A 27965-nucleotide genomic window follows, 5' to 3' on the forward strand; every position below is an offset into this window, starting at 1 on the left:
TGGTTTACAAAAGAAGAAGACACAAGTAACTCAGCGGGTCAGGCAGCATCCGCAGAGTGCATGGATAGGCGATCCTCCTTCAGATTGGTTGTAATAAGCAGTAGAAAGCTGGAAAAGAGATGGGGAGGATACAGGTGAGGGAGGTTTATAATTGGCATATAGTTGAGCAAAGGCCAGAGATGAAAACTCAAAAAGTGTGATACAAGGAGTTAAGGATAGAAAAGGAGTGAAGTGAATCCAGAGGAAGGAATATAGGTGGGAGAGGATGGTGGGAAGGGGAAAGGGAAAAATAGGTGTCCATTTCCTCCCCCTCTCCTCCCCATGCCCCACCTGGATGCGCACCCATTTCAATAGACAATAGGTGCAGGAGTAGGCCATTCGGCCCTTCGAGCCAGTACCGCCATTCAATGTGATCATGACTGATCATCCCCAATCAGTACCCCGTTCCTGCCTTCTCCCCATATACCTTGACTCCGCTATCTTTAAGAGCCCTATCTAGCTTGCTCTTGAAAGTATCCAGAGAACCGGACTCCACCGCTTACCTCTTCCAACCTGTCCCCTTACACCTACATTACCTATATTCATCCCTCTGCTTCACATTTCACACCTCATCTATCGTTATCTCACACTGTGTTTTCTCATCTCGGGCCTTTGTCGGACCAAACGCTAATCAGCCCCCCCCCTCACCTGTATCACTGTATCACCTATCACTTGCCAGGCTTTGTCCTTCCCCCACCTCTCTTCCAGCTTTCTTCCCCTCTACTAAAGTCACCCTAAACTTGCTCTCCAGACAAGCTGCGTGACCCGCTGACTTACTCCAGCAATTTGTATAAGAATAAGAACTGATCAATAAAAAAGTGATTTTTTAATATTATTGATTCTGACTGTATATGAACTTCTGTAATGGCTTTTAATTCCTAACTAATTTTTGACAAGATTGAAATGTGAAATGAATCCGAATTTTAATTTTCTTCAATGCTGATATTTTTATTATTGTATCCAGTTTCACTGGAAATAATGCAGAATATCTTGCACATCTGACAGAAGAAAAGCTGGCAAACCATTACAAATTAGCTGAGGAGTGCAATATAAAGGTAGGATGTGTATAAATAAAATGAGACTTAATTTATCGTTTTAATAAATCGCAATTCATTGACAGTTCAGTTGTTGATTTAGATATGAATGTGTTTGGGAAGGCCCATTGTTTCTTGGTACATCAGCCATGTGGCAGTAGGTGGTAGATACTCTCTAACCCCTACTGCAGTCCCTGGCCTCTTTCTATACCTAATATCATTATTTCCCAGTGATATCCATTTTTGTCTTACACATTAATTTATTTTCCGTCTTCTACGGAGTGGATGAGGTTTAGTTTAGTTTAGATACAACACGAAAACAGGCCCTTCAGCCCACCACACCGATCAACAATCCCCGCACAGTAACCCTACCCTACACACTAGGGCCAATTTACACTAATACCAAGCCCATTAACCTACAAACCTGTACGTCTTTGGAGTGTGGGAGGAAACCAAAGATCTCGGAGAAAACCCACACGGTCATGGAGAGAACATACAAATCGTACAGACGGCACCTGAAGTCGGGATCGAACTCAGGGCTGCAAGCGCTGTAAGGCAGCAACTCTACCGCTGCGCCACCGTGCCGCCCACAATCCCAAAGTCTGCGCACCTTATTCGGAATTGAACCTATTTGCCTATTGTGCCTGTGTGTGGGTGCCTTATAAGTAGAGCCAGGATTTTGCCATGAATGCCATGTGCCTTTTCGTGTCTTTTTTGGTGATTTCAGAAAGATAATGCCTTTTTCAGTGCCTAAATCAGCCTTTTTTTGCCATTTTAACATAACTTACAAGAAAATTTACACTACCGGGGCGAAACCCAGCTGTAAGTGGGCGAAGTGGTGATTGGACAGGGGTGCGTGGGAAAGGGTCCAGTCTTTGCAGACTAGAGTCATGCTTTAAGTAGGTGTGAAGTGGTGGTTGGGGAGGTGTAGGTGGGGAATGATCTAGTCTTTTCTAACTGGAGTCAGGCTGTGAGTAGGTTAGGTGTTAGTTGGGGATGGGGTGTGGGGGTACCAGAGTTATGTTTCTGTTTATCGAAACTGCAGTAGAACTCGTTCAGGTCATTGGTCAGCTGATGATTGTCCAAGGAGTGGGAGGTTTCCTCTTGTAGCTTGTGATTACTTGCAAGCCCTTCTGCACTGAAGAAGAGTCATTTGCTGAGAACTTGCTCCTCAACTTCTCAGAGTACCTTTCCTTGGCAGCTAAGATTCCTCTTTTCAGCTTGTTCTTGGCCTGCCTGTAGAGGTCTGCATCCCCGCTCCTGTGGGATCTACCCCTGCAAACGTCAAAATGCCTAAAGTCGAGTCAATGCCTTGTAAAAAAATGAACGATTTGGTCAGAGTGTAAGGGAGTGATATATTCTCTACAGACAACTGTGTGCTGATTTGCAAAGCATGTGTGAAAGTAGTGAATCATGAGAAGAATTATTTCATCTCCAAGCATGTACCGACAGCTAAACATAAGTCGGCGGCAGAGAAACTGAAGGAAGGAAATACACAAACTTGTCTCCTCACAACATTTACTGCTGGCTCCAGTCACAAATTTGAGTTTTCGAGTGATCTGTGCAAAGCATTCATTGATGCTGGAATTCCACTGTGAAAATTGGAAAACAAATCTCTCAGAGGTTTTTTAGAGAAATACACAGAGGAACATATACCGAGCGAGTCATCATTACGGAAAAATTATGTTGACAGCAACTTCAACATTGTTGTGCAGAAAATTGGAGATGAAGTTGCATGCAACAAAATATGGATCTCAATAGACGAGACAACCGATGCTGTGGGGAGATATGTTGTCAATGTGGTCATCTGTACACTGGAGGCAGGTCAACCATCAAAGAACTATTTGTTGACATCGGAAGTATTGGAGAAGTCAAACAGCTCAACTATTGCTCAGTTGTTTACATCTTCACTTGCTGTACTTTGTCCAGAAGGTATAAAACACAAGAATGTTCTTCTGTTTGTGACTGATGCAGCTCCGCACATGAAAAAAGCTGCTCATGCTCTTAAAGTTTTATTCCCCAAAATGTTGCATTTGACATGCTTAGCTCACGGACTCCATAGAATTGCCAAGTACATACGTAGCTTGTTTCCAAATGTCGATCGCCTAGTTTCCAATGTCAAGAAAATCTTCTCAAAGTACCGTCACATGTGCAATTGTTCAAGGAAATTGGATCTGAGATTCCGTTGCCTCCTCAGCCTGTTTTGACTGGGTGGGGTACACGGCTCTACGCTGTACTCTACTATGCTGCAAATTTTGAAAAGATAAAAGAAATCGTCAACTGTTTTGAAGAAGAATCTGCTGAAGTCAGTGAAATCATGCAGAAAAAGTCCCTCCAACGCGATCTTGTGTTTATTGCTTCTAATTTTGCAAACTTCCCACAAGCTATTACTTCCCTTGAGAAACGAGGCGAAACATTAGTGAATAACTTGCAGGTTTCCAACTGACGATATTCGTAAAGTTCTTGGCGATGTAGGTAAAGACATATAAGGAAAATGTGAGAAAGTGATTTTAGCTAACAAAGATCTTGAAGAAATACAAAACATAGCTAAAGTTCTCAAAGGTTGTTGTTATGCACAAGATATCAACATGAATATAGAGTTTGTAGCTTGTTTCGGGTATGCCGGTGACCTTAGCTGGGGTAGAAAGAAGTATTTCACATCTGAAGCATATTCTGTCTGATAGACGGCATATTTTAACACCAGATTATTTGAAAGAAATGCTGGTAATTATGTGCAACCAGGCAACTTTGGTCATTTAATGTGGTATACCTTTATAATGATCATTTTTAACCATATTTTGGTGGTGGAAATAAATACCTTGTTATGCCCTTTTTGTCAATAAATGCCTTTTTCGCGCCTTTTTTGTAATTTTATTATGCCTTTTTGCCTGCCTATTTCAGAGATTTTTATCGCCTGAACATCCTGGCTCTACTTATAAGCAATACCTTTATTTTATAAGTAGGAAGGAACTGCAGATGTAGGTTTAAACTGAAGATAGACACAAAAAGCTGGAGTAATTCAGTGGGTCAGGCAGCATTTCTGGAGAAAAGATATAAGATTCAAGATACATTTAATTGTCACATGTGCCAGATGGCAGTGAAATGAAATTCCCCTACAGCCATACAATAAAAATAAAGAACACAACACACTATAGAATTTGACATAAAACATCCACACAGCAGAATCAAAGTTTCCCACTGTGTGGGAAGGCACCAAAGGGTCTCAACCCGAAACGTCACCTGATCCTTTTCTCCAGTGATGCTGTCTGACCCGCGGAGTTACTCCAGCTTTGTGTGTTTATCTACCTTTATGTTATAATTCTTTGTTTTTAAATCCCTGCAATAATGATTCACTGGTGATTATATGTTTCTCAAGTGCTTTGGGGTGTTTTATTGCAAAAGCAATATTATGTTAAAAGCTGCTGTTGTGAATAACCATTTGTGCATCATGTAATGTTTCAGGGTAAAACACAGTCACAGCTTCTGATAATCGATCGCGGCTTTGACCCAATATCATCGATCTTGCATGAGCTAACCTTTCAGGCCATGGCCCATGACCTGCTTGCAATTGAAAACAATATTTATAGGTAAGACTTGGACAATGTTTTTGTTGCAATGCTACTTCTTCTTCTTCTTCTTCTTGCGTATAGCGTGCACAGCCTAAAGTTGTAGGACAACTTGTTCTATTTGATCTTACTTGATTGTGCACGCCAGGTTGATTGCATTCGTCAAAACAGGGCGGACCACGTGAAGGTTGCAATCTCCCACCCCGTTGCAATGCTGATTTCTTGCAAAGATTTTAGGGGTCAAAACACAAAACATTAGAGATAGAGCTTCAGTAGACAATAGGTGCAGGAGTAGGCCATTCGGCCCTTCGAGCCAGCACCGCCATTTGATGTGATCATGGCTGATCATCCCCAATCATTACCCCGTTCCTGCCTTCTCCTCATATCCTCTGACTCGGCTATCTTTAAGAACCCCATCTAGCTCTCTCTTGAAAGTATCCAGAGCACCGGCCTCCACCGCCCTCTGAGGCACAGAATTCCGCACTCACAACTCTCTGTGTGAAAAAATGGTTCCTCATCTCCATTTTAAATGCCTTCCTCTGGTGATAGTTGTTGAATTAAAGTTGCTTCTAGGTTTACACTCAAACTCATGAAGATTAAGCCTAAATTTGAAGTCTCCCTATAATCATCTAATTTCAATTATTAACTGGAGATGTCTTCAAAATTACCGAATTAAACTAAATTGAATATATGTTCCCATATTTGGCCAGGTTCCTCGATTCCAGTTGAATTCAGTTTTGGTTGTAGGTCTTTGGTAAGATGAAAATGGTGACACTCTGATGCAGCTCCATAGAGCTGTTACCACACAGCGCCAGGCACTCTGGTTCGATCCAGACCTCGGGTGCTGTCTGTGTGGAGTTTACACGTTCTTCCTGCGACGCATGGGTTTCCTCCAGGTGCTCTGATTTCCTCCCACATCCCAAAGAAGTGTGGGCATGTAGGTTGATTGGTCTCAGTAAATTGCCCCAAGCATGTAGGAAGTAGATGTAAACGGGGAGAACAGGACTCGGTGGGTCAAAGGGCCTGTTTCCATGCTGTACTTTTCAATCAATCAATCTAATTCATACTAAATGTAACATCAGAATCAGATGCAGGCCTGAATGTGGGTTTAGTTGACAGAGTGATTCTGCAAATGCAAACACTATTCATGAAATTATGTCACAAGGATTTCTGTGCACTCCAATTCTCCTGGTTACACTTCAAGTTACCACGGTGATTTAAAGTCCGATTGTCTATGTTGGGTATGCTTCATGCAAATTTGATCTGCATGCAAGTAATCAAGGTTGGGGTTGTCTTGTAAATTCCACCACCTTTTCTGTTGTTTCAATCATTTCACTGGCTCTGTTGATGCTCTGGCAGAATACGTGGACATGCTGGCCACCTTATTTTCCTGATATCCTTTCTCAATTTGTAGACATGCTGTACCTGTAGTTTGCTTTCTAGGGCTATTATCCCTCATTTGAATTTTGCATGCAGGTTGGCTTTCTTTAAATTGTACGTTCCATTACAAAAAAAAAAAATCTGAGCAAGTGTGCGGTGTTGCACTTTGGGGAGTTGAATGTCAGGGGAAATAAATAATTAATGGCATGACCCTGAAAGGCAGTGATGTACAGAGGGATCTTGGGGTCCATGTCCATTATGCCCCGGTCTCACTTAGGAAACCTGAACGGAAACCTCTGGAGACTTTGCGCCCCACCCAAGGTTTCTGTGCGGTTCCCGGAGGTTTATGTCGGTCTCCCTAATGGTCGAAAGTGGTTTCCGCTTCTTCTATGTTACTGCGATTATTTCAAAAAATTAAAAACCGGCCGTAACTAAAAATAGGTTGCCGTTTTAAAAATCGGAATGCTAGTTCAAGGTGGTGCCGGAGGTTGCAGGTCTTACCTTCCACTACCTGCAACCTCCGGCAACTAACATCGCAACCGGCTTCGACTAGAAAATTACCGATTTTTAAAACGGCAACCTATTTTTAGTTGCGGCCGGTTTTGAATTTTTTGAAATAATCGCCGGAACATAGAGGAAGCGGAAACCACTTTCGACCATTAGGGAGACTGCCAAAACTCTCCGGAAACCGCACGGGAACCGCACGGAAACCTTGGGTGGCGTGCAAAGTCTCCAGAGGTTTCCGTTCAGGTTTCCTAAGTGGGACAGGGGCATAACTGTCTGAAAGTGGCAACAAAACTAGATACAGTGGTAATAGACCTGTCCCACTTTCACAACCTAATTTACGACCTCTGCCGAGTTTGCCCTTGACTCATGCTCGCAGCATGGTCGTCACGAGGTCGTAGGTAGGTCGTGATGGTAGTCGTAGGTACTCGTGGCATCAAGTAGGTCGGGGCGTTTTTTCAACATGATGAAAAATGTCCACGAGTAAAAAAGGTTGAGAATTAGGTCGTGAAAGTGGGACAGGCCCTTTAGGAAGCCATAAATTATGCTTTTCTTCATTGGTCAAGACACTGAGTATAGGAGTCAGGGTGTCATGTTGCAGCTTTGTCGAACTTTGTTTAGGCTGCATTTGGAGTATTGGATGTATAGGATGTTTACCGGAATGATGTCTGGATTTGGGGGTAATAGCTACAGGCAGAGGTTGGACGGATTGTTGCACGGACTGTCTGGAACAACAGAGGCTGTGTGGGGACCTGCTAAAAGTATATAAAATGCTGCGAGGCATAGATAGGGTACACAGTCAGAACCTTTATCCCAGGATCTAAAGTACTAGAGGGCAAGCTTTAAGGTGAGAAGGGTAAAGTTTAAAGGAAATGTGCGGGGCAAGTTTTCTTTTACACATAGGGTGGCGGGTGCCTGGTACGCGCTGCCGATGGTGGTGGTTGAGGCAGATGTGATAGTGGACATTAGGAGACTTTTGGATGGGCACATAGATATGCAGGGAACGGAGGGATTATGTTCATGCAGATAAGAGTTTGTCTTGGCATCATGTTCAGCACAGACACTGTGGCCGAAGAACTTGTTCTTGTACTGTTATATGTTCTATTCCTGGTCAAAAATAAGCAGTGTTTTTTTTCTTGACTGTCTTAGACTTTAGGAAACGTGGAACAGAGTAATATTATTTAATGGTTTAAATGTAAAAAGCTTGCATGTGGGGGGGGTCTTGTTAACCAACACCTTTATTTTACGTTGTAATGCTAAAAATAAATGAGATTTGTCTTTTCCTCAGGCCCTTTGCCACAATATTTGTTTTGCTGACCAACCATGACACACGTTGTGTTTACTTGTTGGCACAGAGATTGAATATTTCTTATAGAAGTTATAGACATGTCGCGGGGTGATGCCTGTATGGTCGTGAGTAGTCGCCCAAAGGGTCGTACCTTTTTCTGGTCGCTGCTGGATTTTCGACATGTTGAGATAATTTTCGGCGACCTGCTGCGACTGTGACGGGTACCGGCAGTCGCTGAAAAAATCGCGTAAGTGGGACAGGCCCTTTAGTGTGCCATAGTTGTGTTATTGGATTGGTCAGATTTAATCTTACTTTGGAATTTCACATTCTGAGCACTGGTAATTAAAATTGAGTATATTTAATCACAAGGATTATTCTTATGCCTTGGTGACTGCCAGTTGGGGAATTTCATGTGCAGGAAGGAACTGCAGATGCTGGATTAGCTCAGCGGGACAGGCAGAAGCTCTAGAGAGAAGGAATGGGTGAAGATTCAGGTTGAGAACCTTCTTCAGACTGAGAGTCAGGGGAGAGGGAATCGAGAGGCATAGACGATATAGAGAGATATAGAACAAAGAAATGAAAGATATACAAAAAAAGTGATGGTGATCCAAGAAGAAGTCCATTGTTAGCTGTGGGTTAGGTGAAAACCAGTTACAGACAATGAAACTTAACAGGTCGCCAGTGAAACTAGTACAATGACTAGGGTGGGGGAGGGATGAGAGAGAGGGGATGCAAAGGTTACATGAATATCACAATGGAGTTCGACTCCTCTCACCTGAAATCTTGTATGTAGCTATGCATTGTCATAGAGTGATACAGTGTGGAAACAGGCCATTCGACCCAACTTGCCAACATGTCCCAGCTACTCTAGTTCCGCGTTTGGTCCATATCCCTCCAAACCTGTCCTATCCATGTAACTGTCCAACTGTACATGGGCAATAGTGCTTAAACGTTGGAATAGTCCCAGCCTCAACTACCTCCTCTGGCAGCTTGTTCCATACACCCACCACCCTTTGTGTGAAAAAGTTACTCCTATTAAATCCTTTCCCCTTCACCTTAAACTGATATCCTCTGGAAATATATTTTGATTAATTGATAGGATGTGGCTGTCTGAAATGGTTTTTATTCCATGGAAAGGATGACATCTTGTTTGTTTTAATTTTTAACAGGTATGAAATAAAAAACGATTCCACATCCAAAGAGGCTCTTTTGGATGAGGACGACACACTCTGGGTAAACCTGCGGCATTTACACATTGCAGAAGTTGGCGAGTATGTATATTCTCTCTACAATTATGTGTCTGAAATATTAAATATGATCAAAGAAAGGAGGGAGAGAGAAAACAGGGAATTATAGACCAGTTAGCCTGACATTGGTGGTGGGGAAGATGCTGGAGTCAATTATAAAATATGAAATAGTGGCGCATTTGGATAGTAGTAACAGGATCGGTCCGAGTCAGCATGGATTTACGAAGGGGAAATCATGCTTGACTAATCTTCTGGAATTTTTTGAGGATGTAACTAGGAAAATGGACAAGGGAGAGCCGGTGGATGTAGTGTACCTGGACTTTCAGAAAGCCTTTGATAAGGTCCCACATGGGAGATCAGTGGGCAAAATTAGCGCACATGGTATCGGGGGTAGGGTACTGATATGGATAGAAAATTGGTTGGCAGACAGGAAACAAAGTGTAGGGATTAACGGGTCCCTTTCAGAATGGCAGGCAGTGACTAGTGCAAGGCCCGCAGCTATTTACAATATACATTAATGATTTAGATGAAGTGATTAAAAGTAGCAAATTTGCAAATTTGCAGATGACACAAAGCTGGGTGGCAGTATGAACTGTGAGGAGGATGCTATGAGGATGCAGGGTGACTTGGACAGTTTGAGTGCATGGGCAGATGCCGTTTAATGTGGATAAATGTGAGGTTATCCACTTTTGTGGCAAGAACAGGAAGGCAGATTATTATCTGAATGGTGTCAAGTACAACAAGATCTGGGTGTCCTTGCACATCAGTCACTGAAAGTAAGCATGCAGGTACATCAGGCAGTGAAGAAATCTAATGACATGTTGGCCTTCATAACAAGAGGAGTTGAGTATAGGAGCAAAGAGTTCCTTCTGTAGGACCCTGTTGAGACCACATCTGGAATATTGTGTGCAGTTTTGGTCTCCAAATTTGAGGAAGGACATTCTTGCTATTGAGGAAGTGCAGCGTAGGTTCACGAGGTTAATTCCCGGGATGGCTGGACTGTCAAATGCTGAGAGAATGGAGCGAGTGGGCTTGTATACACTGGAATTTAGAAGGATAAGAGGGGATCTTGTTGAAACATATGCCTGTAAGATTATTAAGGGATTAGACACGCTGGAGGCAGGAAACATGTTCCCGATGTTGGGGGAGTGCAGTTCCAGGGGCTTAAGAATAAGGCTTGGGCCATTTAGAACGGAGATGAGGAGAACCTTTTTCATCTAGAGTGTTGTGAATCTGCGAAATTTCCTGCTTCAGAAGGTAGTGGAGGCCTATTCTCTGGATGCTTTCAAGAGAGGGTTTCTATAGATTGAAAGATAGCAGAGTCAAGGGATATGGGGAGAAGGCAGGAACGGGTACTGATTGTGGATGATCAGCCATGATCACATTGAATGGTGGTGCTGGATCCAAGGGCCGAATGGCCTACTCCTGCACCTATTATCTATTGTCTTTTGAAGGGAGCCTTAGTTTAGCTTAGTTTATTGTCAAGTGTACCAAGGTACGGTGAAAAGCTTTTGTTGCGTGCTATTCAGTCAGCGGAAAGACAATACATGATTACAATCAATCCATTTACAGTGTATAGATACATGAGAAGGGAATAATGTTTAGTGCAAAGTAAAGTCAGTAAAGTCTGATCAAAGATAGTCCGAGGGTCACCAATGAGGTAGATAGTAGCTCAGGACTGCTCTCTAGTTGTGGTAGGATGATTCAGTAGCCTGATAATAGCTGGGAACAAACTGTCCTGAATCTGGAGGTGAGGAAATGCTTGAATTACTTCTCTGTCATTTGACTGCCACCCATCCAAAGCTGGGCAAGTGATAGGTGGATAGAGGTGAGTTGGGGGGGGGGGGGGGGGGGGGATGATAGCGACGAATGCTGGAGGTGAAAAGGGGACAAAACGGTATCAAATAAGAAAAGAAGAGAAGTTAAATATAAATCTGTAGGGAGAGATACGGGTGGCAGGGGACAAGGGGGAGGGAAAAGAGAATAAAAGGAGAAATGGGGTTGCGAGGTTAAGGAGGGGAAAGGAGCAAAGTGACGTGCCAGGTTACTCCATCAGCCTGAAGAAGAATCCCAACTCGAAAAGTCGTCTGTCCATTTCCTCCACAGATGCTGCCTGACCTGAGTTCCTCCAGCATCTTTTTTTGCTCAAGATTCCAGCATCTGTTGCCTCTTGTGTTTCTCTTTTTAAGTAGTTACTTTATACTAGCTGGTTGCTCCGAAATTTGCTTGGAATTTTTGAAATCTTAGTTTGTAGCATCTGCAAATCTGACTTGTTCAGGCGAATTTAAAAATAAGCTACTGTGTACTTTTTTTCACATAGTAAAATACCCAAATTGGTAAAGGAACTTGCCAAAAGCAGCAAGGCGACGGAAGGAAAAGTAAGTAACTTCTAACCTTTTTTGACAACCAATCTTGGGGCATTACACGGAAATACTCCCTTGTGAATTGGGCTGACAGCAGAACCAGGACTGGCCAGAGGGTTCAATTTTAGCCTCAATGGTTTCTTTACTGTTGCAGATGCAGTTCAGCAAGACTATCTTCTCAGTAGGTTTCACTGGCATTGTATTGACAGGAAATGTAACTAGGTTTTGACTGGTTCATGGTCTTTGCCTGATACCACACATCAAGCCTAGCAAAAGATGATTGATAATTATCATCTGTTGATAATTTGTGCATTAACATTTCAAAATCATTATCTCGCTTCCCCCACCTCCCACCCCCACCGCTTCCGAACAAATATTTTGCTTTAAAAACTTTAAGAGCAATGATGGAAAATGGAAATACCTCCACATCTTTTTTCTATTTCACATGATCTAGTTCTAGCTTTTAAAATTGTCTTTCGTAACTTTTTTTAATTGTGTCTATTGATTTCCCTCATCACAGAACATATGTAGTAGAACATTGCTGACACTTGTGGCATAGCTGGTAGAGTTGCTGCCTCACAGCGCCAGAGACCCAGGTTCAATCCTGACATGGAATGAGTGCTGTGTGTGGAGTTAGCATGTTCTTCCTGAGACCACGTGGGTTTCCACCAGATGCTCCAGTCTCCTCCCTCATAGCAAAGACATGTGCACTTGTAGGTTATTGGGCTCCTGCACAATTACCTTTAATGTGTAGAGAGAGTGGATGACAAAGTAGGGTAACACAGCACTAGTGTGAACAGGTGGTTAATGGTCGGAGTAAACGTGGGGGGCCAAAGGGCCGGTTTCTATGCTGCATCTCTAAACTAACCTAAATTATAAAATACCGTACAGGAACAGGCCCTTTGGCTAACAATGTCTGTGCCGAACATGAATTGTCTGCCTCACTAGCTAATGAGTCTCCTATCACTATGGTTCTACCTGACTTTACCCTTCTCCGCAATAGAGTCATAGAGTGATACAGTGTGGAAACAGCCCCTTCGGCCCAACTTACCCACACCCGCCAACATGTCCCAGCTACATTAGTCCCACCTGCCAGCATTTGGTACATATCCCTCCAAGCCTGTCCTATCCATGTACCTGTCTAACTGCTTCTTAAATGTTGTGTTTTGCCTCGGAGCCTGGCCTGATACCACAGACCTGACTGCTGCTGCTCTCCCCTGTCAGGTTCAACCCCCCCCCCTCCCCCAAGAGTATTAAAACGGGTCTACCATGTTTTGAAGAGGACTGGTCAGAGGGGTTTGGGGCATTCTCTGCCTCTTCCTTTTCTTGGTGGTCACCCATCTACTCACTTCCTGTACCTTATATGTGACCACCTCACCCTAACTCCTATATATGACACTGCCACGATGAGCCCGCGGCCATCCATCTGCAGCTCCAGTTCCCTAACGTTTTCCCTATGGAGCTGCAGCGAAACACACTTCCTACAAATATGGGAAGTCTCCCTGCCTTCCAGGATCCGCAGAAGGAACATTCCACCATTTTTCCTGCCATTTCCACCTATGCCAAGACCAACAGTGAACATTGTTTATCTGTGTTTACCAGATTAAACCACTGTATCATTTTAAACATTCTCATTTGATTTGTATTAATCTTTCATGCAAACCAAGTGCTTGCACACATGTCCTCTGTCTTTATATTCTTCTGTGAATCAGTGCTCCAGCATCTTCAAAGTGGTCAAACTTATCGGATAATTTCATCAAAGTACTTGGGGCAGACATTTCAGAATGGCAGCTGAATTTAACCTCTATAAAGGCAACTTATTCAGAAAGGAAAAATAAGAGACTCACATGCTCTTAGAATGAGTTCGGGGAAAAAAAGCACAAAAATGAAGCTGAATAAAGTGCAAGCATCTGTGTTGAATTAATTCATGTTTCTAACAATGCAGAGCGACAAAGCACCCAAACTCGCAGAATCTGTAAGTGCATTGGCCAAACTATAGAAACAACATTTGTGGAAAGTTTGATTAACCACTCAGTTCACCGGGCAGAGCACATGTTAAGTTTAATGTTGAAGATAGACACAAAATGCTGGAGTAACTCAGTGGGACAGGCAGCATCTCTGGAGAGAAGGAATGGGTGACGTTTTGGGTCGAGACCCTTCTTCAGACTGAGGGTCAGACGAGAGGGATTCCGGAGATATGGTGGATAAGATGTGAAAAGCAGATGATGATCAAGGAAAAGTAGAATGGTTCATCGTTGGCTAAGGGGAAGGTGACAACGAGGCTTACAGACAGTAAAATTAATGAGGAGGACAGTGAAATTAGTCAGAGAACAAGGGTGGGCGAGGGACAGAGGGAGAGGGAAAGCAAGGGTTACTTGAAGTTAGGGAAATCAATATTCGTACCGCTGGGTTGTCAGCTGCCCAAGTGAAATATGAGGTGTTGTTCCCCCAATTTGCATTTGGCCGCACTCTGACAGTGGAGGAGGCCTAGGACAGAAAGGTCAGTGTGGGAACGAGAGGGGGAGTTAAAATGTTTAGCAACCCAGAGATCGTGTAGGCCTAGGTGGACTGAGCGAAGGTGTTCAGCAAAGCGATCCCTGAGTCTGCTATTGGTCTCGCCGATATATAGGAGTCCAAACAGATGCAAAGTATCTCTTTAGTACCAAAGTATTTCTTTATTTCTACATCCCCAGCTTTCAAGCACAAATTCCCTTCTTGATCCTTAAGTGGGTATCCTTTTATTTATAATGTAGGTGTAAAAAGCTTTGGGATTTTCTTTAATCCGACTCACTAAATCCATTTTATGGTCGCCTTTGGGCCTTCTAATTGCCCACGAGTTATTTCTGCCTTTCTATATATTCCTCAAAGACCCTTTCCGATTCCATCCTCAAACCTTGCATGCTTAACTTCAGAAGCTGAAGTGGAGAATATTTGTAAGTAGAGAATATTTGCAAGTGAATAGCAGCTGAATCTGGTTAGCTGGTCCTGAGAGAGGAGTGAAAAGTTAAGACTGTGACGAGGATAAATTTCACATAAGCAGTGGTGGATTTTTAGACCACTGCTGGGGATGGCTATGGGCTGCAAATAGGTCAGGGATAGGAAGAGGTATACATCTTCATATTCAAGGTCATATTGAATGGTGTACAGGACTGATGCAGTCTAGTTTTAGTTTTATAGGCACAGCGAGGGAACAGGCCCTTCAGCCCACCGAGTCCGCACTGACCAGTGATCCCCGCACACTAACACTATCCTACACACACACTAGGGACAATTGTACACATACATCAAGCCAATTAACCTACATACCTGTACGTCTTTGGAGTGTGGGTGGAAACCGAAGATCTTGGCGAAAACTCACGCAGGTCACGGGGAAAATGTACAAACTCCATACAGACAGCACCCGTCGTCAGGATCGAACCCAGGTCTCCGGTGCTGCAAGCGCTGTAAGGCAGCAACTCCACCGCTGGGCCACCGTGCCCCAATAGTCTAGTGCTCCCATCTCTTTTGTTCTTCGGCATAAACTGGATAGACCTTGGTCTTGGAATGAAATATTTGAAAGATAATCATAAGGTAAATAGAAATATAACTAAGAACAAAATAATTGTACTTGTTAATAATAATCCACTTATGAAACTGATTTGGGGATAGGAGTAACGGAGGTCATTATGGAATGTTTCAGCAAACTGGATGATGTAAGGTTGGGTGAATCATCGTCTCCATCAGAAACTATCTCATGAAATAAAGTTCCTTAAATTCCAACCGCTGATTTGCATTCTCATTACCCCCAAACTCCGACAGCAACAAGACGTCAATGGCTCTATCTTGACAGTTTTCAAACTAAAACTAATTTAATCCTTGATGGTAATTTTTCTGGACGTGTTTTATTTTCCAGGTTACCGTAAATTCTTTATCTCAAATGATGAAAAAGTTGCCTGCTTTCCGAAAACAAAAGGCCAAGGTACAATAGAAGTTTGGGGTGACTTTAGTATGTTCTACAATATGCTGCAGCTATTTCAGTTAGCTAAATTATTCATTTTGTAGTATATTTCCTCACATGTACCCAGTCTTAGTTGCAATGTGCTTTGCTATTGCTATAATGCTATTTGTAATATTTGCTTTAGTTTTGCCACATGTACTGAGATACAGTGAAAAGTTTTGTTTGTATGGTGTCTAGTCAAATCATACCACACATATGATCAAGTCATACACAAGTAAAACATGTCGTGCAAAGGGAAAATGGCAGAATGCAGAATATAATGTTACAGAATTATAGTTACAGTAGAAGTGCTGATCAAAAAAAAGTACAAGAGCTGCAACGAGGTAGGTTAGGAAATCGGACCCCACTCTTAACATATGAGGTCCATTCAGTAGTCTGATAGCAGCAGAGAAGAAGTTATTCAAGAATCTGGTGATACATGTTTACAAGCTTTTGTATCATCTGCCTGACAAGAGATGGGAGAAGGAGGAGTGACCGGGGTGTAAATAGTCCTTGATTATGTTGGCTGCTTTCCCGAGGTAGCGTGATGTGTAGATGGAATCGATGGGGGGGCTTGGTGAAGGGAAGTGGAAATAGGGAGGGACGGAAGTAAGAAAGGCGGGGAGAGTGAAATGAAAGAAAGTGGAAGGGGCAAAAGGGATGGGGAGGAAGGGAATGAGCGAGAGAGAGAGAGAATGAAATAAATACATTTCCACTGTGAGAATACATCTTGCACCTTATTTAATATAGTGCCAGATGCTTTAAAAAAACACCCTAACAGTCTAAATGCATCGTAACCAAAGCACTGTAAATCTGCATCATGAATTCCTGATTGCTATACTCAATGATCTGACCTATGAAAACATGCATACCATATCCCTTCTTTACCACTGTATCTACTTGTGTTGCCACTTTCAGGGAATTATGGACTTGGACCCCAATATCCCGCTGTACATCAATGCTGTTAAGGGCCATGTCATTATTAGTATATTTTCCCCTTACACTTGACCTCCCACAGTGCAACACTTGTTCAGATTAAACTCCATCTGCCATTTCTCCGCCCATTTCTGTAGCTGATTTATATCCCATGATATACTTTGTCAGCCTTCCTCACAGTCCTCAACCCCAGCAATCTTGGTGTCATCTGCAAACTTACCAACCACATTGAAGTCCAAGTCATTTCTATTTATATCACATTTATATACAGTATATCATAGATTTACAGAAGAAATAAAGATGGAAGAATAGGTTGTTGTACATCTTAATGGAAGAATAGGTTATTGTACATCTTGTTTATTGTATTATTTTTGTGTTATTTACATTACACTTCACCATTGCATTGCAGATTAACACAAATATTATAATTCAGTGGTGTTTTATGGATTTGCCACTTTTTAAAAATAAAAAAGATCAAATACCTTACCCTTCTGGTGGAAGCACAGATTAATTGACATTAACACCATTGTTCTGAAAGATTTCTGAAATTATAAATTGTGGATGATAAATTATGGTGTAGTAACATTTTATTGGTGTAAATAATCTAAATTCGAGAAAGTGGTCTATGTGTGTCATGCATAAATTCTAAGAGTACTGATATCAAAATGAGCCACACAAATGGTCTGTAGGCATATTGAAGAAGCAGCGAAAAAGATCATGTTGTCTGGAATATTTATTGTAAGCTGTCCTTAGAGTAAAATGGTAAAAAGTCAATTCCACATTGTGAGCATAAATACCTGAAATGATGTTGAAGAGAGACCTATCAGAGCTTGTGTTCGGATCTTTTGATTGAAAATGTTTTCATTAATATGTGGCATATTTTCCCCTCCTCCCACCCTCTTCCCAACTATGCAGCAAACAACCTATCTGAATCTAGCTGAAGATTGTATGAAGCATTTTAATGGGATAGTCAAAAAAATGTGCAAGGCCGAACAGGTAAATAACATTTTTTGTGCTCCAAAAATGTAAATGTTAAACTATGATGTGATGTTAGATCATAAATGTAGCTTTTGGGTATTTTCAGTACAGTGCATGGAAATAAGTAACTTGTTCAAAGATTTGTAGAGCAAAAATGTCCTTTAATGTTAAGTTGATGTTTTGTCTCTTTTAAGGACCTAGCCGTTGGAACTGATGCACAAAGCCAAAAAATTAAGGATCCCATGAGAATCATTCTGCCCTTTTTGCTTGACAAATCCATTGGGGATTATGACAAACTAAGGATCATCTTGCTTTACATCTTCCATGTAAATGGTACAGTAGATGTTGTACATTCAGTTTCTGGTAGTCGTTTCTTACATGCATCAATTTTACAAGTTGGCATACATCTGCAAATGGGTTTGTGGCATTGGCACCAATTTGTGATGTAGTGCACAGATTATATTTTCTTTAATCAGGGTAGGGGAATCAAAACCCAGAGGACATAAGTTTAAGGTGCAAGGGACAAGATTTAATATGAACCTAAGGGGCAACATTTTCACTCAGAGGGTGGTGGGGATATGGAACGAGCTGCCAAGAGGAGGTAGTTGAGGCAGCATTTAATTCAGCAATAACAGCATTTAAACGACTGTGGACTATCCATGTAAAAATGAACGTAAAGATATTCAAAACACCTTTGTTTTTGATAATGCTGCAGGAAAAATAACTTTATTATTGCACGTCTGAAACTCTGTCCCGTAACCCACTTTTCCCCATTGACACAATTGTTTTTATAACATGATTTTCTATGATGCGAGGTTTTTTAGGAATGTAACTATCATGTTAGAGCAAAACTACCTATATTTGTGGAATCTGCAGAAATTAAAATACCAAAGCTATAGCCAGATGCTATAAATTAAGTTTTTTTTTTAAAGAAAGATAATGATGTCTCATAATAATCACCTAATTATTCACCCAACAATTAATTGTTAATTAATTAATTAAATGGTGATTGATAACAAATAATAATTAATTACTGATAATTCTGCGGCAACGTTTGTAAGTCGCAAATTTGCAAATATTCTCCGTTGATGTATCAAATAGGCACAATAAGGAAAAGTTATGGAATGACATAACTCACGTCTTTAGATTTGTATTCTGTCCTTGTGATCATCCAATACCAGAAATGAAAACTAAATTATTTGTGCCCAGTAAAAATAATTGTCCCATCCTTTTCCTCTTTTCAATAATATGGTAATATTTTCATCTGTTAATTGTTAGGCTGAATTGATTTGCATTTTTGTAAAAAAAAAAACCAAGTATGACGATCTTTAGATCCAGTTTTTACCTTTGACCGTCTCCTCAGAACATCTACCATGTAATTTTGCAGTACTCCGAACTAACTTGCTAATGTGTAACCATTGGGCTGGGTGCTGTGAGGAAATATATTATAGTTTAGTTTATTGTCTCGTCTACTGAAATTGTTTTAAATAAAAAGCTTTTTGTTGCGTGCTTTCCAGTCAGCATCAAGACTATACATGATTACAATGAAGCTGTCCACAGTGTACAGATATAGGATAAAAGAGATAACATTTAGTGCAAGATAAAGTCCCGTATTATCCGATTAAAGATAATCCATGAGGTAGATGGTATCTTAGGAACACTCTCTAGTTGGTGATAGGATGGGTCAGTTGCTTGATGACATCTGGGAAGATGCTGTCCCTGAATCTGGAGGTATGCGTTTTCACACTTCTGAACCTCTTGCCTGATTTGAGAGGGGAGAAGAGTGAGTGTCTGAGGTGAGACCGGTCCTTGATTATGTTGCTGGCCCTAGATGGAGTCAGTGGAAGGGAGGTTGGTTGGCGTAATGGTCTGGGCTGCATCCACAATCTTCTGCAATTTCTTGTGGTCTTGGCTGGAACTGTTCCTGAACCATGCTGCGATGCATCCTGATAAAATGCTTTCTATGGCATCTCTGTAGAAATTGGGGAGAGTTGTTGGGGACATGCCTTCTAAGGAAGTAGAAGTGTTGTTGTGCTTTCTTGACCATTGCTTCGCTGTGGCTAGTCTAGGACAAGTTGCTGGTGATAGTTATTCCTCAGAACATGAAGCTTTCAACCATCACTATTTCAGAGCCATTAATGTTCACCAGGGTATGTGTACCATTTTGCTAACACATGCATGAATCTTAGCAGATGTATGGCATAGTAAAGCTTTTAGGACTGTTGCAAGGTGGGAAAGATGTGCAGATGAATTTGTAACTCAAATTTGAAAATAAAGCTGATGGACTGGTGTGATAAACATTTATTTTCTATAATATTTTAAATTAATTAAAAATGATTCACAGACCAAATAAGTGGTTTTACTGTATCTCCTGCAGGAACAACAGAAGAGAACCTTGGCAAGCTCATTCAGCATGGAAAAATTGCAGAAAACCGTGATATTATTGAAAATTGGAAGTTTCTCGATGTTCCCGTCCTCTCTGTGAGTTATAGCATCAACATATTTTAAATTGCAAAATCATCATGCCTCTGATTTATGTCAGACTGGTGTGCAATCTGGCCTTTGTATCACATGAATGTTTAAAAACCATTTAAATTGTTTTCTCCGAAGATAGACACAAAGTGCTGGAGTAACTCAGCGGGACAGGCAGCATCTCTGGAGAGAAGGAATGGCTGACGTTTTGGGTTGAGACCCTTCTTCAGACCCTTCTCGACTCAAAACGGCACCCATTCCTACTCTCCAGAGATGCTACCTGTCCCGCTGTGTTACTCCAGCATTTTGTGTCTATATTCTGTTTAAACCAGCATCTGCAGTTCCTTCCTACATAAATTGTTTTCTCATCTTGGCAGAAAATTATTGTCAACGGGGACTGATTAACCTTAAAATTCTAACATTGCAAAGGTTTATGTTAGCTGTTTATTAATTGATGGCATTGTACTTTCAGTCTGGTACCCAGCAACGTAAACCTGTGCGGAAGGATCGCAGTGCAGAGGAAAGTTTCGACCTTTCCAGGTGGACTCCAATTATTAAAGATATCATGGAGGTAATGTTAACCCATTAGCTATATTTTTATACCCAGAGTTCATTTATCTTACCTGTCAGGCCTCTCATATTGAAATAAATGCAACTTAAACCAACAGTTCTTTTGCTTATAGAAAGAGCCTGAAGAAGATCTTGACCCGAAACGTCACCCATTCCTTCTCTCCAGAGATGATGCGTGTCCTGCTGAGTTACTCCAGCATTTTGTGTCTACCTTCATTTTAAACCAACATCTGCAGTTCCTTGCTGCACAGTTCTTTTGCTTAACTCTGTATTCACTCTGCAGGCCCTCATCCCTTTTCTTACCCATGCCACTTGTTCCAATGTGCACACCAACCTCCAGCTGTTTACCCTCCACCCCAAGAATGTCCTGCAGCTACACCAAGATATCCTGAACCCTGGCTCCAGTACGCCATCCTGGAGTCTCTTTTGCTGCCACAGAATCACTGCCTGTCCAATAGAACAGTACAGCACAGGAACGGACCCTTCGACACACCTTGTTGGTGCTGAACATGATGCCTAGCTGAACAGATCTCATCTGCCTGCACGTGATCCATATCCATAAATCCCTGCATTTCCATGTACTTGTCCAAAAGCCTCACAAATGCCGCTATAGTATCAGCCGCCATCACTACCCCTGGCAATGTGTTCCAGGCCCCCACCACCCTATGAAAAAACTTGCCCCGCACATCTTCATTAAACTGTCTGAAGAAGGGTTTCGGCCCGAAACGTTGCCTATTTCCTTTGCTCCATAGATGCTGCTGCACCCGCTGAGTTTCTCCAGCACTTTTGTCTACCTTCATTAAACTTTCCCCCTCTATCCTTGTAGCTATACGCTCTAGTGTTGGACATTTCCACCCTGAGAAAAGATTCCGACCGTCCACCCTATCTATGCCGCTCATAATTTTGTATACATCTATCAAGTGTCCCCTCAAACTCCAACGTTGCGGAGAAAACAATCCAAATCTATCCAGCCTCTCCCTGCAGCTGAACCCCTCTAATCCAGGCAGCATTGCAGTAAACTTCCCAATCAAGTGCACCTTCTCCAAAGCTTCCACATCTTTCCTGTAATGGGCTGACCAGAGACCAAACACAATATTCCAAATACAGCCTAACCAAAGTCCTACAGCGCTGCATCATGACTTCCTGACTCTTGTACTCCATGCCCCTAGCAATGAAGGCAAACATACTACAATACCTTCTTTACCACCCTGTCTACTTGTATTGTCATCTGTAGTGAGCTATGAACTTTAGATTCCATGATCCCGCCGCATCAATGCTGTTAAGGTCTTATAGAAACATAGAAAATAGGTGCAGGAGTAGGCCATTCGGCCCTTCATGCCTGCACCGCCATTCAATATGATCATGGCTGATCATCCAACTCAGTATCCTGTACCTGCTTTCTCTCCACACCCCCTGATCCCTTTAGCCACAAGGGCCACATCTAACTCCATCTTAAATATAGCCAATGAACTGGCCTCAACTACCTTCTGTGGCAGAGAATTCCAGAGATTCACCACTCTCTGTGTGAAAAATGTTTTCAGTCTTGCCAACTCTGTGTTAAAAAATCAGTCTTGCCAACTGATAGGAGAAATAGCTTCTGTTAAGGATGGGATGAATACAGGCAATTTCCAAAAGAAAGGTTGCAATGAATGTAATTCTATGAGAAAGAGTGAAGTTCTATTTTTTGTTTAACCCGCAGACCCCAAAACACTACTCCACACCTGGGTTCTAGAATGGAGACTTTCATGGGAATTCGAGCCAAGGACCTATGATAGAACATAGAACATAAAACATAGACCTGTAGAGCACAGGAACAATATCCATGCCGACCATGATGCTAAGTTAAACTTATCTCGGCTGTCTGCATGTCTGCCCTATTTATGCCTCTAATAATTTTATATTTTTCTGTCAGGTTTACCCTCAACCTCCAAACTTCCACAGAAAACAATCCAATTTCTCCTTATTATTAATACCCTCCAATCTGGGCAGCATTATGGTAAACCTTTTCTGTACGCTCCCCAAAACTTCCACAACCATCCTATAATGGGGCAAACAGAACTGTGCACTGTATTCTAAATGCAGCCTAACCAAAGTACTGCAACATGTCCTTTTTGACTCTTATACTCAATAGCCCACCTTTGACTACTTGTTACAGGGAATATTGCGGGGAACATTATCAGGAATAATTGCCAGTAAAACTCTTTCTTGTAGTGTAAGATTGTCTCTTTGGTTAAAGGCGTTGTTAACTATATTATTGGTATTAATTTTTTAGGAATAGGAAATTAATTTAGAATAATATAATTTCACAAATGTTGAATGAAAGGCTCAAAATCTTTTGATTCAAAATCTCTTTTGAAAGTTACTGGTGGTGCAACAGTTCTTTGCTGAAATGTGGGATTCAGAGGCTGGCATGATGAGTGCAGGCATTGTTGAGGACTGTTTCGATGCACAGAGTCGCTGCCCAGAGTAGGTGAATCGGGGACTAGAGGACTTAGGTTTAAGGTGAGGTGGAAAAGATTTAATAGGAATCTGAGGGGGTACCTTTTTCACACAAAAGGTGGTGGGAGTATGGAACAAGCTGCCAGAGAGGAGGTTGAGGCAGGGACTGTCCCAACATTTAAGAAACAGTTGGACAGTTACATGGATAGGACAGGTTTGGAGGGATATGGACCAAATGCAGGCAGGTGGGACTAGTGTAGCTGGGACATGTTTGCCGGTGTGGGCAAGTTGGGCCGAAGGGCCAGTTTCCACACTATATCATATCACTCTATGACTGACTGTCAGTGATATTGGTATTTGTTTAAGGTAGACAAAAATGCTTGAGAAACTCAGCGGGTGAGGCAGCATCTATGAAGCGACAGAATAGGTGACGTTTTAGTCTAGACTCTTCTTCAGACTGATGTGGGGGTGGGGAGGGGGGAACGGGAAGAAGATATTTGTTTTTTATTGTCACCAATCTACAGTGCTAAGATTTTGAATGCATGCTATCCAGTCAAATGAAATAAAACTATTTCATACTGATGTTTAACCCGCATAAGTACAATGGCTAGTGCAAAGAGAAAAATACCAGTGTGCGGAATATAGTATTATGTCATTATAGCAGGACAGTTACAGGGAAAAACATCCAAAGCCCACAATGAGATCGGTTGGAAGATTGGGACTACACCCTAGCTTGTGGGAGGATGGTTCAGTAGTCTGATGGCAGTGAAGAAGCTGTTCCTGAATCTGATGGTGCATGCTTTCAAGCTTTTGTATCTTCTGCCTCATGGGACAGGGGCTGATGGGGGAAAAAGGTTCATAGTTTTAGAAAAACAGCGTGGAAACAGGCCCTTCGGCCCACTGAGTCTGCGCCGACCAGCGATCACCCATTCGCAGTAGTTCTAGCCTACATATTGGGAACAATTTACAGAAGCCAATGAACCTACAAACCTGCACGTATTTGGAATGTGGGAGGAAACCGGAGCACCCAGAGAAAACCCACGTGGTCACATGGAGGACGTACGAACTCCGTATAGACAGCACCCATTATCAGTATCGAACCCGGGTCTCTGATGCTGTAAGCCAGTGACTCTACCACAGTGGCACTGAGTCAGTGGAGAGGGAGTCTAGAGATATGGACGGGTAAGGTGTGAAAACGATCTTCAAAGCAAACAATGATAGGGGAATGTAGAATGGTTCATAGTTAGCTAAGGGGAAGGTGACAATGAGGCTTACAAACAGTAAATTTAGTCAGAAGGACAGTGAAACTAGTCCGATAACCAGGGTGGGGGAAGGACGGAGAGAAGGAAAGCAAGGGTTACTTGAAATCAATAGTTATACCGCTGGGTTGTAAGCTGCCCAAGCAAAATAAGAGGTGCTGTTCCTCGAATTTAATACTTATCAAACAAGTTAAATTTCTGCTGTATCTAACTAATATGGTAGTTATTAATGCCTATTTCAGTATTTGTTTTACATTTAAGAGCATGAAACCTTGTTATGTTCATGTTATAACAGTATTTGTGCTGTTTTTTGTGTGCAGGATTCCATTGCCAACAAGCTTGATTCCCATGATTGGCCTCACTGCTCTGGCTGCAGTGCTGCTTGGAATGGCTCAGGAGCTGTAAGGTATACTTTACTTCAAATCTACTATGGGCGGCATGGTGGCACAGCGGTAGAGCTATTGTCTCTCAGCGCTAGAGCCCCGTGTCCCGGGTTCGATCCTGACTTCGGGGACTTGTCCGTACGGAGTTTTGTACGTTCTCCCCGTGATTTGCGTGGGTTTTCTCTGAGATCTTCGTATTCTGTGCAAAGCTTGGAATAAAAATGTAATATTGTCCCTAGTGTATGTAGATAGTGTTAACGTGTGGGGATCGTTGGTCAGTGTGGACCATGTGATATCTGATCTATCTTTCCCTCCTCACCCCATTCTCCTGCATTCTCTCCATAACCTGTGACACCTGTACTAATCAAAAATCTATCTATCTCTGCCTTAAAAATATTCACTGACTTGACCTCCACAGCCTTCTGTGGCAAAGAATTCCACAGATTCACCGCCCACGGACTAAAGAAATTTCTCCTCATCGCCTTCATAAAGAATGTCCTTTAATTCTGAGGCTATGACCTCTAGTCCTAGACTCTCCCACTAGTGGAAACATCCTCTCCACATCCACTCTATCCAGGCCTTTCACTATTCTGTATGTTTCAATACCCCTCATTCTTCTAAACTCCGGCGAGTACAGGCCCAGTGCCGACAAACGCTCATCATAGGTTAACCTACTCATTCCTGGGATCATTCTTGTAAACCTGTTCTGGACCCTCTCCAGAGCCAGCACGTCCTTGTTTCCGTAATGGCCACAACATCATAGTTCCAAACACTGATCCAAGCTCTAAGTTCATCAACTTTTCCCACAATACTCCTTATATTGAATAAAAAAACTTCAGCCCAACATTATCCCCATCTTCATGAACTTCTCTCTGCCTGTCGTTCCTGCAAGGATGATGATGGTGGTAGCTGGTGTTACTCGGGGGAGTTTAAACTTGAATGCAGCTCCGTCGTTACAGTGCCTCTTCAGTGTAGTAACAATTGAAATATTATTTATACTGCCCTTTGCAGAGCTGAATTTCCATTTCTTAGCATATTTTATTGAGCAAAAAGGAAATAAATAAATCATTTATGTGTGGTAATATCTGGACTTGAGTATCTCATTAGGCCTTTGAGATTTTTGTGCACAGTACATGTAAGAGTTTTACATTTAGACTGTTATAATTGGGAGCTCTTTCTAATTAATTTCTTCTGATTGTCAAGACTCAGGCACAAGTTATTGACTCATATCTCCCGTTTAGTGCTCGACAGGGGAACAAAAGCAATCTCCCAGATGACCGCAGAGGTGGTTTAAAACTAATTATATTCATAATAGGAGGTATAACATATTCAGAAATGCGCTGTGCTTATGAAGTTTCTAAAGCCAGTAAATGTTGTGAGGTCATTATTGGTAAGTACTTTGGAATCTCTTATTCAACAGCAATTCAACCATGTAAATGTGGGATTTATTCAAATGTTGACCAAATTATTGTATCTTTTATGCCTAATTTATGGTGACCTAATTTAAATGTTAAATGCATTTTGAATATATGTTCAGGACTAATCTTGGCCTAAGTAAAGTATGATAATGTATTAAAATCAGAGGATTTATAGTACCTGTATATATAATATATCACATTCAGTGTTAGTGAATATGTTTTACTTATACATCGTCCAGGTTCAACTCATATTCTTACACCCACAAGATTACTAGACGATCTGAAGAAACTGAACAAGTAAAAGAACCATATACGGATTAAAGACAGCCACTTGTATTGATCTCATTTAACATAAACAACAAGAACTTAATCTCCCTGCAGTCAACCTTTGCTAAATGAAGTACACGGCTTGTATTGAACAACCCAGTGAAATCTAACACAATTGCAATATTAATACTGCAAATGAATGTTTTGAAAGGGTCAATATTGGCAAAAATATTTCTAGTTTTCTGCCTGTAAATCAACGAGGATATTGTACTGATCATAATTTGTTACTACAGGTATTAGTAACGCCTGCGTATTTTTTTTTCAAATGATGACAATATGCAAGTCTTTTCTAAAATGAATGTTGGTTGTAGGCCTTGTACATTTTACAGCCATATTTTGAATATATTGTCCATAATATATGTCAACATAGGATTTGAATAAAATTGTTAAATTTAAAACATAGTTGTGAAAAGATACATTCTATCTAATATTGAAATGTAAATGCTAATGCAGGGTTTTAACGTCTAAAAAAATGTATTTTGGATTAAATCAGTAGACATTTTGTAAATGATTTAAATCACACAGATTTAACGCATTAAAAAGTTTGGTTGCAATGTGTAATACTACTTCAGTGCAACAGCAGAATAATGCCGCAATAGTACCTAAAACCTATGCCTTTATGATTTTGTACAACACAACGCAAATCTCGTCCTTCAGCTGCTCATCCAGTAAAGTGCCACCAATTTGTGTGTTTTTCTTTTCCTGAGCTGGGCCAATGTGACTCATGTGTATATCCAAATTAATGAGTGAGGAGATGCATAGGAACTATTTGCACAGGCCTGTCATAACTGCCATGTTTTTGTTTAGCAGTGAAATGTTAGTAATTAAAAAGTTTTCAGCATTTTGTTATACAGGGTGCCAAATACCAAGCAGAGTCTAAAATATGTTGTATCTACTATATATCTTTGAATAAGCTAATAAATGAAAATCAGTCTGAAGAAGGGTTTCGGCCCGAAACGTTGCCTATTTCCTTCGCTCCATAAATGCTGCTGCACCCGCTGAGTTTCTCCGGCACTTTTGTCTACAAATGAAAAATTACAATGAGGGAACTGTGTTTTGCAATGGTGTACACACTTGAAAATTTGAACAAACTTAGAATGCTTGAGTCTATTTTCAAATACTTGAGGTGCTTCAAGAGGGTACTTTTTGTTGAACCAGAATATTAATTAAACAGCATAACAAAGTACATTGGTGAGCTTAATATTGCTCCAGGGATGTAACAGAATACTAACAGGTTTTGGATTCGGATCAATGATGAAGGAAGAACACTTGGACAATAGAGGAAGTAGTTGAGGCAGGGACAATCCCAACATTTAAGAAACAGTAGACAGGTACATGGATAGGACAAGTTTGGAGGGATATGGACCAAAGGCAGGCAGGTGGGACTAGTGTAGCTGGGACATGTTGGCCGGAGTGGGCAAGTTGGGCCTAAGGGCCAGTTTCCACACTGTATCACTTTATGACTAATATAACATTTAAAGCACAAGCTTGTATTAAGGTAACATTAAAGCAACAACCATGCAACGAGAAAATAAAAATAGAATAGCAATACAACTTTAGTTGAAGCAACAATAAAGACACAAAGAAACTATGACACAAACATCGTAAATGCAGCAGAAATTGGTTAATAAAATCAGAATCCCACACGTGTTTCAGCTTCCAAAGCCGTAACTTCCAAAGCTTGTTGTGAACTCCATTTAGAAGCTTGAATTGGAGATCTTTCCAAGAACATGTGTGCCCTGATGCTGCTCCAGAAGCTCAGCCCGAGGTGATGTCTGGTGATCTT

The 27965-nt window shown here is 41.5% G+C and overlaps 1 protein-coding gene across 1 annotated transcript in view; it reads left to right on the plus strand.

Annotated features, from left to right (window-relative positions):
• Positions 1 to 27117, plus strand: part of stxbp3 (syntaxin binding protein 3) — a 67881-nt gene extending 40764 nt beyond the window's left edge. Inside the window, exons 8-19 of the mRNA XM_033027962.1 lie at positions 1004 to 1094; positions 4536 to 4660; positions 8981 to 9082; positions 11379 to 11436; positions 15314 to 15379; positions 17249 to 17329; positions 17506 to 17644; positions 19689 to 19792; positions 20256 to 20354; positions 24372 to 24457; positions 25676 to 25824; positions 26092 to 27117. Of these exons, the coding sequence (XP_032883853.1) occupies positions 1004 to 1094; positions 4536 to 4660; positions 8981 to 9082; positions 11379 to 11436; positions 15314 to 15379; positions 17249 to 17329; positions 17506 to 17644; positions 19689 to 19792; positions 20256 to 20354; positions 24372 to 24457; positions 25676 to 25824; positions 26092 to 26153 (1162 nt within the window). The 3' untranslated portion in view covers positions 26154 to 27117. The remainder of the gene's footprint in view (positions 1 to 1003; positions 1095 to 4535; positions 4661 to 8980; positions 9083 to 11378; positions 11437 to 15313; positions 15380 to 17248; positions 17330 to 17505; positions 17645 to 19688; positions 19793 to 20255; positions 20355 to 24371; positions 24458 to 25675; positions 25825 to 26091) is intronic.
• The last annotated feature ends 848 nt before the right edge of the window (positions 27118 to 27965 follow it).

The sequence above is a fragment of the Amblyraja radiata genome, chromosome 10 (assembly GCF_010909765.2).
Source record: "Amblyraja radiata isolate CabotCenter1 chromosome 10, sAmbRad1.1.pri, whole genome shotgun sequence".
Lineage (NCBI taxonomy): Eukaryota > Metazoa > Chordata > Chondrichthyes > Rajiformes > Rajidae > Amblyraja > Amblyraja radiata.